Below are 14,896 nucleotides of genomic sequence, written 5' to 3' on the forward strand. Positions count from 1 at the left end.
GATGGATGGCTCATGATGTGAACATGAGAACAGACACACTGGATAGATGGTGTCACCTGAGGGAGATGGATGGCCCACGATGTGAACATGAGAACAGACACTGGATAGACGGTGTCACCTCGGGGAGATGGATGGCCCACGATGTGAACATGAGAACAGACACACTGGATAGATGGTGTCACCTCGGGGAGATGGATGGCCCATGATGTGAACATGAGAACAGACACACTGGATAGATGGTGTCACCTGGGGGAGATGGATGGCTGACAATGTGAACATGAGAACAGACACACTGGATAGATGGTGTCACCTGAGGGAGATGGATGGCCCACGATGTGAACATGAGGACAGACACTGGATAGACGGTGTCACCTCGGGGAGATGGAAGGCCCACGATGTGAACATGAGAACAGACACACTGGATAGACGGTGTCACCTGAGGGAGATGGATGGCTGACAATGTGAACATGAGAACAGACACACTGGATAGATGGTGTCACCTGAGGGAGATGGATGGCCCACGATGTGAACATGAGAACAGACACACTGGATAGATGGTGTCACCTGGGGGAGAAGCATGGCCCACGATGTGAACATGAGGAACAGACACACTGGATAGATGGTGTCACCTGAGGGAGATGGATGGCTGACAATGTGAACATGAGAACAGACACACTGGCTAGACGGTGTCACCTGAGGGAGATGGATGGCTGACAATGTGAACATGAGAACAGACACACTGGATAGATGGTGTCACCTGAGGGAGATGGATGGCTGAAAATGTGAACATGAGAACAGACACACTGGATAGATGGTGTCACCTGACGGAGATGGATGGCCCACGATGTGAACATGAGAACAGACACACTGGATAGACGGTGTCACCTGAGGCAGATGGATGGCTGACAATGTGAACATGAGAACAGACACACTGGATAGACGGTGTCACCTGAGGGAGTCGGATGGCTGACAATGTGAACATGAAGAACAGACACACTGGATAGACGGTGTCACCTGAGGGAGAGGGATGGCCCACGATGTGAACATGAGAACAGACACACTGGATAGATGGTGTCACCTGAGGCAGATGGATGGCCCACGATGTGAACATGAGGAACAGACACACTGGATAGACGGTGTCTCCTGAGGGAGATGGATGGCCGACAATGTGAAGAAAGAAAAGGCAAGTGAGAGAGGACCTAAAATATAACTGCACATGAGCATCTCCACAGATAGAGAGGCCTCCACACAGTCACACACACACACACACACACACACACACACACACCCGAAGCCAAACGAGGACACTAGGAGGGCAGGTGACCAAAGATGTGACCACCGTGACCATGTAAAATACCATTTAGTGAAAGGAATGCCAGGAGATGGAAATATGGGTGTATGCTGGTGCAGGACAACACTGGTGTGCAGTTGAAAGAAAGTTGTGTGTAGTGATAAGTTAAGACAGTTCTTCTAACCTGCAGTCCAAACAGCAGGGAGGACGACCGTGGCACGGTGTGTCCGATGGACTGCTGAGTGTCGCATGGGTCATGCCGGTGGCTGACATGGAGGAAAGGGCACCTTCCTCAGCATGGAAGCAGCAGCTTATGCCGGTAAGCGTGACCTCCAGGGGTGGGTGGCTGCTCGGCCCAGGGACCCCTCCTCCTGAGGCCCACAGCCACAAAGCCACCTGGAAGGGGTCACGCGACATCTGATCTGACACAAAATAAAACTGAACAGTCAGCATCTGTCACCATGTATTTTCTGGAGAAGTTTAATCACAGGCAACCGTGGGCGTGAAATGACTATGAATTACACTTGCAGTATTACATTTACAAGGGATGTGGAAAAAAAAAGGCAAATGCATTACGAGCTGATACCGACTTCTTTAATGATCTCAGCACAAACTTTTAACTTAAGGCACTTTTATTTTGCCAACAAGTAACAATTATTGAAAGAATAATGGTTCACTATAAAACAAGAAATGGCTAATGCAACTGAATGTTTGGTAAAGAGGAGACATCTTTCTTTTCCTACCAGTTGCCTACTGGTCGTCATCTACCAATGTTACTTTACAAGCATGGGAAAGATTAGCTTTGCAGTCTCTGTAAATTTACCATTTGATGAACATTTTGCTAAAACTTATAGAAAACAATAACTCAAACTCTTGATTATGATCCATTTTGAACCACTGGTTCACACTAAATTATTTCATGGATGGATAATACAAAATGCTTAATAAATACACTTAAAAATAAATGCAGGCTAAATTTTCCACATGTTAAAAAGCAACTTAACACACATCATAAAATGAGAAAAGAGGATTAATTATATATTGCCCAAATACGTTCATTAAAAAAGCTTAAAAATACAGTGAAAGTCATTTTAACTTTTAAAATCCTAGCTCAAGTACGCCAGGTTTTGAACTGCTTATCCAGGAAGTTTTCTGAGGAGGAATCATTGCTTTAGCAGTTGTAAAATTAAATAGTAACTCTTAACAATTCAGGAATGTTTGGAAGAATCTATCAATGTGTTTAAAACGTAATCAACTCAACACAAAATGTTGCTTTTCTGTAATCCTGTGTTCATACTACAGGCTTCATCCAACCAGGCGTGGGGGGGGGGGGCATCGTACGATTTCTTTTTGTATTTTCCAGGTTCTGTGCAAGTGTTCACCTACGTTAGAATGACAGGGGTCCTGTAAATGTTCTGACAGCTCAGTGTGCACATTGGCCCCTGCCAGTCACCTGAGAAGTTGGCTGTCCCCCTCGGCACTCTGGGGCAGCAGGTATCACAGGGTTCTCACCGTATTCTGCCAGGACAGGGACATGAACGAGACAGACAACTCTTTACAGGAACATGGAAAAGGGGCCGATGCAGAGGAATTAGGACAAAATGACATTAGATTTCAATGTAAACAAAATTGGTCCTGGCAATTCACCAAGAAAATTGTGGAGCTTTCTTTTGTGATCATTTCAATACAAACTAACACATTTGCAAAAAAAAAGGAGAAGAAGAAGGAGAAGGAGGAAGAGGAAGAGGAGGAGGAGGAGGAGGAGGATGAGGAGGAGGAGGAGGAGGAAGAGGAGGAGGTGGAGGAGGAGGAGGAGGAGGGGAAAAAATCAGCCAGGGTAGAAAACTAAGTGAGAGGAAATTGACTAAACAAAAACTTTCCACTGCTTTTCTTAGAATATACAGTGGAAAAAGAGCTCTGCATTTTTACTGGTTTGCAAATTCCCACTTTAAAACAAGGAAAGTCTACCCCATAGAGTTCATGTACAAAATGATTAACTTAAACACATGTAAAGTGCATACAAACTCTATGCAAATACAATACTTGCTCTTCAAACAGTATGACTGCTGTTTGCAATATAGAGCTACAAAAATAGATGGTTCAAACTGAAAAGTGGTGTTTTAACTACCCATCGTCTTAGAAAAGAAGCCAGCCAGGTCGAGGAGTGACCTACCTACTCACTAGGCACAACATTCACAGTCCGGGGGTTTTGCAGATGCGGTTACATATATTACTTTGAAGAAAACCAGATGAAATACAGAGATATGTCCTCTGAAGGCAGATAGAGTGGTAATTTAGTGAAAAGAATGGTATTTACTGTTTTGGCAAAGTCTTTCCCAGCCCATAGTAAACACAAGAATGCGTGGCTGGAATGGAGGTTTTCACAGTGTGCACAGAGTTCATACGGGTGCTGCCACAGCAAAGCAAGCTGACGGGTATCTGAGGTCAAACTTTGCAATGAGTAACCCCGCTGGGAAGATGTAAATAATTTATATAATGGTTTGCAAAGAAACTGCCCGAGTTTTAAAAAACGTCTGTGTGGTTTTCTCATTTTAGACCAATCTCACAGTAGGGTCAACTATTATAGTACATGAAAAACCATATGGCAAAAAGAAAAAGAATTAACATAGAACTTGGGAAAATGTCCCTCACATATGTTTTAAAATGCCCTGCAATTTTCACATTCAAAATTTTATGCATCTAAGTCTAAAAAAATATTATATGGAATACTCTTAAAGTTACACAAACTGATAATAATTTACTATATTATTATTATTATTACTATCTGATAGGAGCAAATTACCACATACTTGAACAAAGTTAAAATAGTTACTATTTCTTTATAATAAATTTGATGTATAATTTACTTGTGCTTTTTGCACCAATTTATAAATACAATATATGCAATGCACAATCAAGACTGATAACATTGGTAATTAAATTCAAAACAGTAAATACTTACCTCACAAAATAAACAGTAAATACACCTTTTATGAAAACCAGAGCCTTCTAGACTACGGGACTAGAGTCTCTGGACACCGTGCCAGGTTTGAGTACTGGAATCTCAGGCCAGCTGCAAAACTGGCAAGTTGGCATACGGTTCAGGAGAACCAAAACCAGGCAGTCACATTTGCCACACTGGTAGTTGTTAGCAGTGGGCCCGTTCCACTGTGGGTAGATTCTGTGGGCCTGCCCGGAGGCATCACACGAGGCTCCCTCACCAAGACTCTGACCAAGGCGCTGGCCACTGAGGACCGATCTGAGCACAGCTCCTGGCCGGCTCCCACGGAAGCCTTGGAAGAGGTTCAAGTACTAAGCAACAATCTTTGTCAGCACCTTTGACCACAACAAAAGCAAAGTCCTACATAAATAAGAATAAAGTTTATAAAGTGCTTGTGAAATTATAAACATTTCAAATGAGAGTGATACAAACAAATGTCCAGTTCACCACCACAGGTAAACAAACGGGTTGTTTTCAAATCAGCAGCTTGGTCCACTGGTTCTTTTCACCATTAACAAATACATAAATATTTAAACTAACCATAATTCCTTCTGCAAATATGAGATTTTTTAAAAAAAGCACCAGTTGCAAAAGGCCTGCTTTCACCCTCTTAGTGGAGGCCTGTGTGATCTACATTTTTAGATCTGCTTTAAAGTTGAACATGACAAAACCAAGTAACTTATTCATATTCTTTGTTTAAATGCCTCTGTATGAAATACAGCACAAAATATTGGTAAACACTAAAGAAATCAAAGACAGTAGGGACATTTATCTGGATGACTACTACATTAAGTTCTGCTCTCTCTTTTCCAGTGCACACACAGAACTGCATGTCTTCTCCTCCGCCTCCGGTCTAGAAGTGTGAAGGGTGTCCACAGGGAGCAACTCCCTGCTGGGGCTGGTTACCTGGTGAGGAAAGTAAGCACAAGTCCAAATACTAATGGTAGAGTGCTTGCCTAGCATGCATGAAGACCTGGGTTCAATTCCTTGGTACCACATACATAGAGAGAAAAAAAAAAAGCTGGAAGTGGTGCTGTGGCTCAAGTGGCAGATTGCTAGCCTTGAGAAAAGCCCAAGGACAGTGCTCAGGCCCTGAGTTTAAGCCCCATAACTAGCAACAAAACAAAACAAAACAACCAAAAAAAGCAAATTACAGATGCACCTTCTGCTGACCACAGGCATCTGGCTAGGGTGCAGGCAGTGCTGAGTCAGCCTGCAGAGGGCAGAAGGGGCCATATAGTAGCAGCAAAGCACAGAGGACAGAACCAAACTCCCTCACTGCCAGCATGGCTCCCAGCTCCTGCTCACAGTGCAGCCTGTGGAACAGGCCATAGGGAGTTGGGCAGGGGACCAAGGGCTCTACCGCCACGCTTAGCCCAAGGTGGAGGCCACCAGCAGCTCCACCCTTTACTGTAGCTGAATACTCCTGCAAAATTAATCCATTTCTTTTTACTGAAGCTGAAATTAGTTCTTTGGTAAGAACATCTAATCTCAATGGGGTTGTTAAAAAATTAAATGAATTAACAGATGGAAAGCCACAAGTTCCAGAAAAACAATGGACCTAGAAGATGCATTCCCCCACCTCTGGTAAGAGTAGCTATACTCCCCCAAAGAGGTACATTATAGAAAAGCCACAGGCAACCAGGGTCTGACGGCTCATGTCTGTAATTCTAGATACCCAGAAGCTGAGCTCTGAGGATCTCAGCCTTGAGATAAAGAGCTCAGGACAGTGCCCAGGTGCTGAATTCAAGCCCCACAACCGACAAAAAGAAAAAAATAAAACACAAAAATAAAAGCCATAGGCACCAATTTCTAGACACTTAAAAATATCTCTTCCTTAAGATTATATTATTTGTAAGAACATAAACTCTAGAATAAAATATAATGAAATCTTCATTGCAAGTTGCTTTAATAGTACATACCTATCAAAAAAGATTTACTTGATATAACTGAAATTAAATGACAGTTATGACAATATTTTAAAAGAAAAATGTGAGCAAAATCTTAATTATGATTGGTAGCAACACAGAAGTGTAAGAAAGGCATTTCCTTTGGTAAGAAATCACACACACACACACAGTAGCCATATAGAAAATCAATACTGGACCAGGCTGCTTATCAGCCACAAATCAAGCCTGTCTTGAGGGTGTGAGCAGGCCACCAGACCCATACAACAGCCACCAGCACAAGCAGAAACAGAATCTGAGACCAAGGGAAAATGAAAAGAAACAAAGCAAAACAGAAAGACAGGCCAAAGAAACTTAGTGACTCAAGAAAGCAAGACACCTGTGCTTCCATAGAATTCCCCAAATTAAAAACATTTCCAGGTTTAGGGGCCGGGAGTTTGGCCTAGTGGTTAACGTGCTTGCCTAGCATGCATGAAGACCTGGGTTCGATTCCTCGGTACCACATATAGAAAAAAAAAAAGCCGGAAGTGGTGCTGAGGCTCAAGTGGTAGAGCTCTAGCCTTTAGAAAGTCCAAGGATAGTGCTCAGGCCCTGAGCTCAAGCCCAGGACTGGCAAAAAACAAAACAAAACAAAAAAAAAAAAACAAAAACATTTCCAGGTTTAAAATCAGGCACCCACCGTGGCTCACGCCTGTAATCCCAGCTACTCGGGAGGCTGAGACCTGAGGCTCTCAGTTCAAAGCCAACCCGGGCTGCAAAGTCCCCGAGAGTCTCTTGTCTCCAGTGAACCACTCAGAAACCCAAAGTGGCTCTGTGGCTCCAGTGCTAGCTGTTGGCACAAAGAGGCTCAAGGGCCAGCACCCAGGCCCTGATTCAAGGTCCACAATAGACCAAAAAAAAAAAAAAAAAAATATATATATATATATATATCCAGATTTAGACAGGAGGAAACATAACCAAGTTTTGAAAAAGATTGGTGCCAAGGAGCCCTGCCATTTCTGCAGTTTCACGGGGTCCTGTGGCCTGCTTCCAGGTGCGGGCAGGAGGTACTTACTGGACAGCTGCTTCTGGAGCTGCCGCACCAGGGCTGCTGTCTGCTGCTGCTGCTGGGTCTGCTGCAGGCCCTGCCTGGGGAACTGAAAAAGAGGACAACAGGAGAAAGGTGGGGAGTCAGCCGTGTCACAGGCACCTAGTGCAGACCAGGCGGGGTTCACCCACAACCTGGGGTGCTTCTGGTAGGCAGCGGAGGCACCCTACCTTCTGAGTCAATGTGACACAGACACGGCACCAGAGCTTTCCTGCTCAATGGCTGTAGACCTTGCTTATGTGCACAAGCAGGTCCTGGCCTGACACGGAGTGAAGGACGGGTTGGCCTGGTGTTCTAAGAAAGGGGACACTGTCCTTCACCAGTGGCTGTCAAAAGGCCTTGACAAGAAAAAGACGAGACTGTAACAGACCACGACGGGTCTGCCTGCCCACCACACTGGCGGCTCACACCTGTCATCCCAGCTACTCAGGGGGATGAGAAGTGAGGATCGCAGGCAGAGGCCATTCCAGGTGAGAAAGTGCATGACACACTGATCCCCACTAACCCCCCCCCAAAAAAAAAGCTGCATGTGGAGGAAGCTCAAGTGGTAGAGCACTAACTCTGAGCCACTGTGACAGCACCAGCACATGCTAGGCATGTACTCTACCACAATGCCAGTCCCAGCCCCTCTTAAACTCTTGTCTCCAATTAGCTAGTAACAACGCAAAAGGTGGAGCTATGAAGTGGAGGTATGGCTGAAATGATAGAGTGCCAGCCCTGAGTAAAAAATGCCCAACAAGAGAGTGAGACCTCAAGTTCAAGCCCTAGTGACAGCACAAAAAAATAAACATTTTAAAAAATGAATGAAAGTGGATTTTTCCTGAAATCATTTAGACTAAAGGATCCTGTAACACCTCTGAACAACCAGTGAATGTGGTAGAGTACTAGCCTTGAGCAAAAGCTCAGGGACAGAACCTGGGCTCCAAGTTCAAGCTCCATGACTGACCAAAGATATCAAGGGGCTGGGAGGGGCGGGGGTTGGCTCCATTGGTAGCTATCTAGTGAGTGAAAGCCCAGGTAACTGGATTTGAGTCCTGTTCTCAGACCAAGATAGAATGCCATGTACTAAAAATAAAAATAATGAGAATTTTGAAAAGAAAAAGAAAAAGAAACCATTCTCCCACTTGCATAGAAGATTTAGGCAAGAATAATTAAGAACATGTAAGTCTAGTGGGTGAAAGTCTGAGGAGCAGTAAAGCAGACTGGATCAAACAATTCATCCAAAGTATTGAGCAGTTTCCACGGGACAATCTGTCAGAAGACCTGCCCGTGCCCACCTCACGTGAGCGGTTAAAGTGGCCTCACTACCTACATGTACCCAGTGTGGCCACTGAAAAGGGCACAGTGACAGTGTGTGGTAAAGTCCAGCTGCACACAGGAGATCTAGATCACGACAGTCTAAGCAGTGACATCAAACTGAGCAGCCTTCTAAAGTGAACATTCCTCCTGGTTTAAAACTGCAGAATAGGTCCCGAGCATAGTGTTCAGTGTGACAGCCAGATGGAGGGAGCAACACAGGAGAAGACATGACAGGTCCCCTGGCAGAGTTTAAAAGACTTAAAGGTTACAGCACTGTATATGTTAAAAAAAAAAATCCCAGTTTCAATAGTTATAAAGTTTCTCCAAGGGAGTATTGTTTTTGGAAAAAGCAAACTGAAAAATTTAGAAATTACTAGGCATATGTATCCTTTACATAAATCACAAAGAAAAGGCAAGGAGAAAAGGAAGAGGGAGAATGAATAATAGAACACATGTTGCCAACGTTAGTCATTAGTGAATCTTATGGTTAAAGGTTTGGTGACACATCTTTGCACTGTTCCTGCACCTTTTCTTTTTGAAGTAAAAAGTTACATCTTGTTCTTGGACAGAACATAAGCAACCACTACTTCAAAGGAGTACTGTTACCATGTGTCTGGAGCTACTCAGCCACACCTTGCTCATTCTCCTCTGAGGTCCAAAAACCAGGCCAGGCTGTGGGTGTTTACTCTGTTGCAGCTGTGAAAACTGGAGTCAATGCCGTAAATGCCACTGGCATCAAAGCTAGAAAGGCGGGCCGGGAGTTTGGCCTAGTGGTTAAAGTGCTTGCCTAGCATGCACGAAGACCCGGGTTCGATTCCTCGGTACCACATACATAGAAAAAAGCCGGAAGTGGTGATGAGGCTCAAGTGGTAGAGCTCTAGCCTTGAGAAAGTCCAAGGACAGTGCTCAGACCCTGAGCTCAAGCCCAGGACTGGCAAAAAAAAAAAAAAAAAAAAAAAAAGCTAGAAAGGCTAGATCCATGATAAAAAAGACCTGAAGTTTAAACGGGTCAAGGCAGAGGTCTGTTTCATGTGCCCACGTCTTGTGCTGGCTGACCATGTGGCAATTTCAGCCTGGCCTAGCACAGGATTTTGGACACACAGCCACTGTGTGGACCCACTCTGAGCATTCCGAGTGTTCTGCTGCCCACCGCGCTGCGCCTGCTGTGAAACTACCTTCCAAAGCTTGAGCTAAAGGCCGGGAGCCTGCGACTCAGTCTCACAGAACTCACATGGCTTTTCTTTTTATTTTTGTTCCCTCCTTCAAAGTATTTATTTTCAAAGATATTCCCAATATTCCATGTCAGGTGGTGTGGGTCATCAATGAATGACACTGGCAAAGTCCCTTTTTAAAGATGCACTTACGTAAATAGGGAATATTTAATAAATAGGATGACAAGACAATTTAAAGGAAAATAGCAAGTAAGTAATAAAGGACAGATATGGCACCAGCAAAAGTAAAGGTTGTTATGAAATACTGAGATTTAGAAAACTTTTGATTCAGGCCAGGAGTTTGGCCTAGTGGTGGAGTGCTTGCCCAGCATGCACAAAGACTGGGGTTTGGTTCCTTGGTACCACATACATAGAAAAAGCCAGAAGTGGTGCTGTAGCTCAAGTGGTAGAGCTCTAGCCTTGAGAAAGTCCAAGGACAGTGCTCAGGCCCCGAGTTCAAGCCCTAGGACTGGCACCAAAAAAACCCCACAAAAAATAAACAAACAAAACCCCTTTTGATTCTTTGTATATAAAATAACAAATTGATTTACAAAGGTAGCTTTTTCTGATTATGAGCTCATCAGAAATTCTTGTGAGAATTCTAACTGGCTACAAGCAGTTTCAGCTTCATGGTCTTTAAAAGTACTCCCATGTACTTTGCAAAAGAAAAAAAAGCCAAGGTGAGACAAACCTACATGCTAAATCATTTTAGGACTGTTAGGGAAAACCTTGATATCCCAACATAATTCCTTCATCCATGGGACAGCCTAAAATGTCAATGAAAGTAGATACAAGAACATGAAACCCTGGTGCAGCTTTAGGGAAATCTGTGGCAGCATATATAGACCCTGTCAAGTTTTTATAATGGAAACCCATGTGTCTGGCTCTAAGCACTGATCCTTACCAAAGGCTGCTGGGGCTGCACTGCCTGCAGACCAAGGGCCTGACCCTGGGCCTGGGGCTGCTGCTGGGCTGGCTGCATCTGAAAGAAAGAGAAACATTAAGCCACAAAGAGGGACGAGGTAGATAGACTTTCTGGGTTCCCTTTCCCCATACACTTTTTGTCCAATGATTATTCTGTTTGCCTAAAAATGTGGAACATAAAAACACAAGTCGTTCTTTGTTAGTACATGCATGGACTATATGATAGGAAGCTCCTCCCATTTGCAGGTGCGTGTGTGTGCGGGGGGGGGGGTGGGCGGGTGGGGGGGGTAATGGAGTTTCAACTCAAGGCCTTAAACGAGCTGTGCCCCAGCCTTTTCTGTCTAAAGACAGGGTCTCCTCTTTATCCCCAGGGCTGGCCTTGGAACAGGACCTTGCACCAGCTGTCATCTCTAGAGAGCTGGGGTTACAGATGTGTGGCCATGTGGCCCCCATCTGCTCTGCTGACTAAGCGGAGCGTCTCACTGTCACTTCTGCCTGGGCTGCTCCAGAACTATGATCCTGCTGAGCTGCACTTTCCAAGGAGCTGGGACTATAGGCACACTACCTATAGTAGGTATACTATACCTAGGTAGTGTGCCTGGTTCAGATCATCTCCCAGTGATGGTACTGCTCATAAGAAAAGCGGTCAGGAGGAAACAGGAGGGATGAAATGTAGGTATCGTACAATTAGATAAGGCATTGCATAGCTGTCGCCTTGAAAAGACACGTGTGAGACAGAAATTGCCAAGTAAATAATTGTGAGTATTGTTGTTATTTAGAAATGACAAATTTCTATAGGTTAAAAACAGAATCCCTTTTTAAAAGCTTGAAAAATATGCTCAGAACTTGGGAAAGTGTCACATGAGTGACAATATCAATAATAACATGTCACACTGCCGTTATGCCTGTGTGTCCTTGTGGAATCTTTGAGAGGCAGGTACCTGGAGAAGTCTCTGAGGCTGTCTGGCCGGGGGCTGCCGGGGCCGGGCGGGGTCCTGGGGCAGGGGAACGGAGGGGAGGTCGGGAGGTGCAGAGGTGAGCACGGCTGTGGGGTCCACGCCCCCGCCCACCAGGGGGCTCTGCTGTAGAGCCTGATGGTTCAGTCTGGCGAATGAGAAATAGGTGAAAGAAGATGGGCAAGTCTTTCTTGTTCATAAGTACCCTCTGAAATCAGATGAAACTACTTGGTTGAATAGCGATTCCTTTGTACAACTACTTAAAACTAATAAAAACAATACCAAAGACAATGTGACTTGTGTTCAGGCCTGCAAGTATCATCAAGTTGTAGTCAGAGTCACCAGCATACCACATCCACAGGAGACTATCAGAGTTGTACAGCGCAAGCAGGAAAAGGCCTACAGTGTCGCTCAGAGATGCGAGCACTGGAAGGGAAGCACACCAGCACTCTGCCATCACCTACAAGCAACTCTCCTGCACATTTACTTGGGAGCTTCACTCAGAGAGTGCTTTGAAGTCAGCACTCTATCCAACTTTAAAAGTGAGACAGCAGAAAGGGTAACTGAAGTTATTCTGAAAATGGCATATGTGGGACTCGAACACAGAACTGTTTTACAGTTATATTTTTTGAATCCAGATTTTAAAATTTTTTATGCCATCACTTACCATAAAAATGGTAACTACAATGGGTATGTTTCCAATGCAGTGCCATCACCGATGTCAAAATATGGGCTCCCTGCTATCTGATAGAATGCAAAAAATGTCCATGATACCGAACTGTCCTGTGGATGCCTTGTCTATGATGAAGAAATGTTTTTTAAACCGTGCTGGTAAAACAGACACTAATATTCATTGCCTAATATTCAGGTCTCAATATAAAACAAAAATGCAGGACTTCATTTTGGCTGGGAGTTTGGCCTAGTGGTTAAAGTGTTTGCCTAGCATGCAGGACTTCATTTTCAGGACATAACAAAGCTACAGAGCTAGTAATCACCCTCATAATACAACACCTCGTATGTCTACATAGATCACACACCCTGGACACCGGCTGTGCTGCCCGTGGGGAGAGGAGACTAACGGGAACTACATTTCACATCAATCGCAACTGGTGGGGGACTGGCACGGTTGTATCTTATGTCTGACCGAAACAGGAATGAAAACGAGTCTATCTCAATCCTTCTCCGGTCAACCATCCCTGAGGTACAAATGGTAACAGAGTGAGCACTCCTGGGTACCATGCTGAATTAGTATTGCAAACCTGACTTCTCCTGGCTCAGGTCAGCAAGCACTAGTGAGGCACTGCTAGCCATTGTTTTCTCTCTTGAATAAGTTAAAAAAAAAATCTTTAAGTTCTTGAACACTCGTTTGTTAAACATGTCATTTGAAATAGGATGCAAAAATCAAAATTAATAAATTCTTTAATTAAAAAAATCTTTAAGAAAGAGAAGTAAGGAACACTAGTATCATTTAAACATCTAACATACACACAATGGGGAAGTTTAGTCAACAAACAAGTTGAAGCATTCCTTTCTTGGAATTTTTCTGGGCACTACTAAAAGTGGGATGGCTGAAGACGATTTGCAGACACACAGGGTCACTAACACAGTCACAAGTCCCATGCCCAGCAGAAAACAGCCAGAGCTAGTTATTACCTCTGAGCGCCAGCCAAGGTCTGCAGGTACTGCGGCGCCTGCTGCTGCATCTGCCGGAGTCTGTCCACCAGCCCGGGGCTGGTATGGGCGGCCGGGTAGGCTCTGCTGTGGTAGCCGGGAGACAGGACCATGCCACTGGCTGGCGGCTGTGCGGCCTGCTGCAGAGGCATCTGTGTTCCATACATTGTGTAGCCCTGTGGCATGGTCTGCAAGAGGGCACAAGGGAAAAACCAGTGTTCCTACTTCCTACCGGGACTCTTTCTACTGGGAATCCCGAGATCCCTGTTCTTGGGGCTCTCATGTGCACAAATATGAGCAACACTGCTCTGGAAGTCGAGCCATAAACCGATGGGCTGAACTGGATATATAACGACTTATAAGAAACTTCACTTTAAAAATAACCCTCATGAAAGCCCAAAGACAGTGCTCAGTTCCTGAGTTCAAGACAGGCCTGGCCAAATAAACAAACAAACAAATACACAAAATTAAACAACCCCTTATTTGGTTAGTGTGGCTTGTAAGAAGAAGATGGTTTCTACCCAGAAGTAAACAGGCAGTAGTACAACGGACCTCAAGCACCACCGGCACCATCTCCAGAATTAGCCAGCACAGTTACAGAGGGAGGACAGCTTTCCAAGATGTGACAGTACTGCTCTGGGTCTAATGGATCCACCCGTAGTGACAAACCAGTACCAAAAGGAAGACCAGTATTAAAAGCACGGAGGGAAGTGACACTGGTGACCAAAGCTTACATCAGTATTCCACAGACATTAACCTGACATCCGCGCTTCCCGCTGGATAGAGCGCTGCTGTCTCTTTAACTCTCAACACCTCAGACCAGCGCACAGGTGCTACGGACCCTTAGGCACAGCTCCCAAAACACAGCACTGACTAAGGCAGAGGTACCACTCTCTGGGGTCCTCGGGGTACTGCACGTGACGTGGAGGAGTAGAGTCTGCTCAACTCCTTCGCCCAGTATAGGAGGATCTGCTGGGAAGGGCCTGGGCCTTCCATGCCCATCCTGGCTTTCCGTGAGGCCCAGCAGCACTGCTGTCCTCGAGGGGGCTCTTGCTAATGCGATAAGAGCATATGGATACAGAAATAATAGCACCATTAGAGAAGAGCAGCGCAAGATCCCCACTAAAGCAAGTGCATCCTCCGCTTGGCATCGGTGCATACTGCTACCCTAGTTCCACGGGTCGTCTTAGACTCTCGCTGACGTTTCATCTGTACCTCATGGGAGAGCACACAAAGCTCCAGAAAACCAAGCACAATGGCACAGGACCAGTGAGTTGCCAGGAAATGTGCTTTCTACCATCGCTCATCATCCACATTATGTTTGAGTCTAATGATTTCCATCACAAATTATATTCCACATTAAGACATAAATAACTGATACTATTAAGCATTTTAAGGTCAATCATCATTAAGGAAAGTGTGAATTCATTTGTACTTCTAATTCAAGAATGTTTTAGGCTCCTCAATCAATCCTGAGACTTGAAGTAACTAAGTTCTAAGTCTCTGTGGCAATTTATATCCTATTTATTTTCTCTTCTACTAAAAATAA

The 14,896-nt window shown here is 44.7% G+C and overlaps 1 protein-coding gene across 1 annotated transcript in view; it reads right to left on the reverse strand.

Annotated features, from left to right (window-relative positions):
- Positions 1-5,061: 5,061 nt before the first annotated feature.
- The window catches only part of Med12l (mediator complex subunit 12L), a 177,513-nt gene continuing 167,678 nt past the window's right edge, over positions 5,062-14,896 (reverse strand). Inside the window, exons 40-44 of the mRNA XM_090323139.1 lie at positions 13,330-13,535; positions 11,662-11,824; positions 10,701-10,778; positions 7,254-7,335; positions 5,062-5,198 (exon numbers count right to left, since the gene is read on the reverse strand). Of these exons, the coding sequence (XP_090179265.1) occupies positions 5,146-5,198; positions 7,254-7,335; positions 10,701-10,778; positions 11,662-11,824; positions 13,330-13,535 (582 nt within the window). The 3' untranslated portion in view covers positions 5,062-5,145. The remainder of the gene's footprint in view (positions 5,199-7,253; positions 7,336-10,700; positions 10,779-11,661; positions 11,825-13,329; positions 13,536-14,896) is intronic.

Source organism: Megascapheus bottae, chromosome 32 (assembly GCF_031878675.1).
Source record: "Megascapheus bottae isolate mThoBot1 chromosome 32, mThoBot2.hap1, whole genome shotgun sequence".
Taxonomy (NCBI): Eukaryota; Metazoa; Chordata; class Mammalia; order Rodentia; family Geomyidae; genus Megascapheus; species Megascapheus bottae.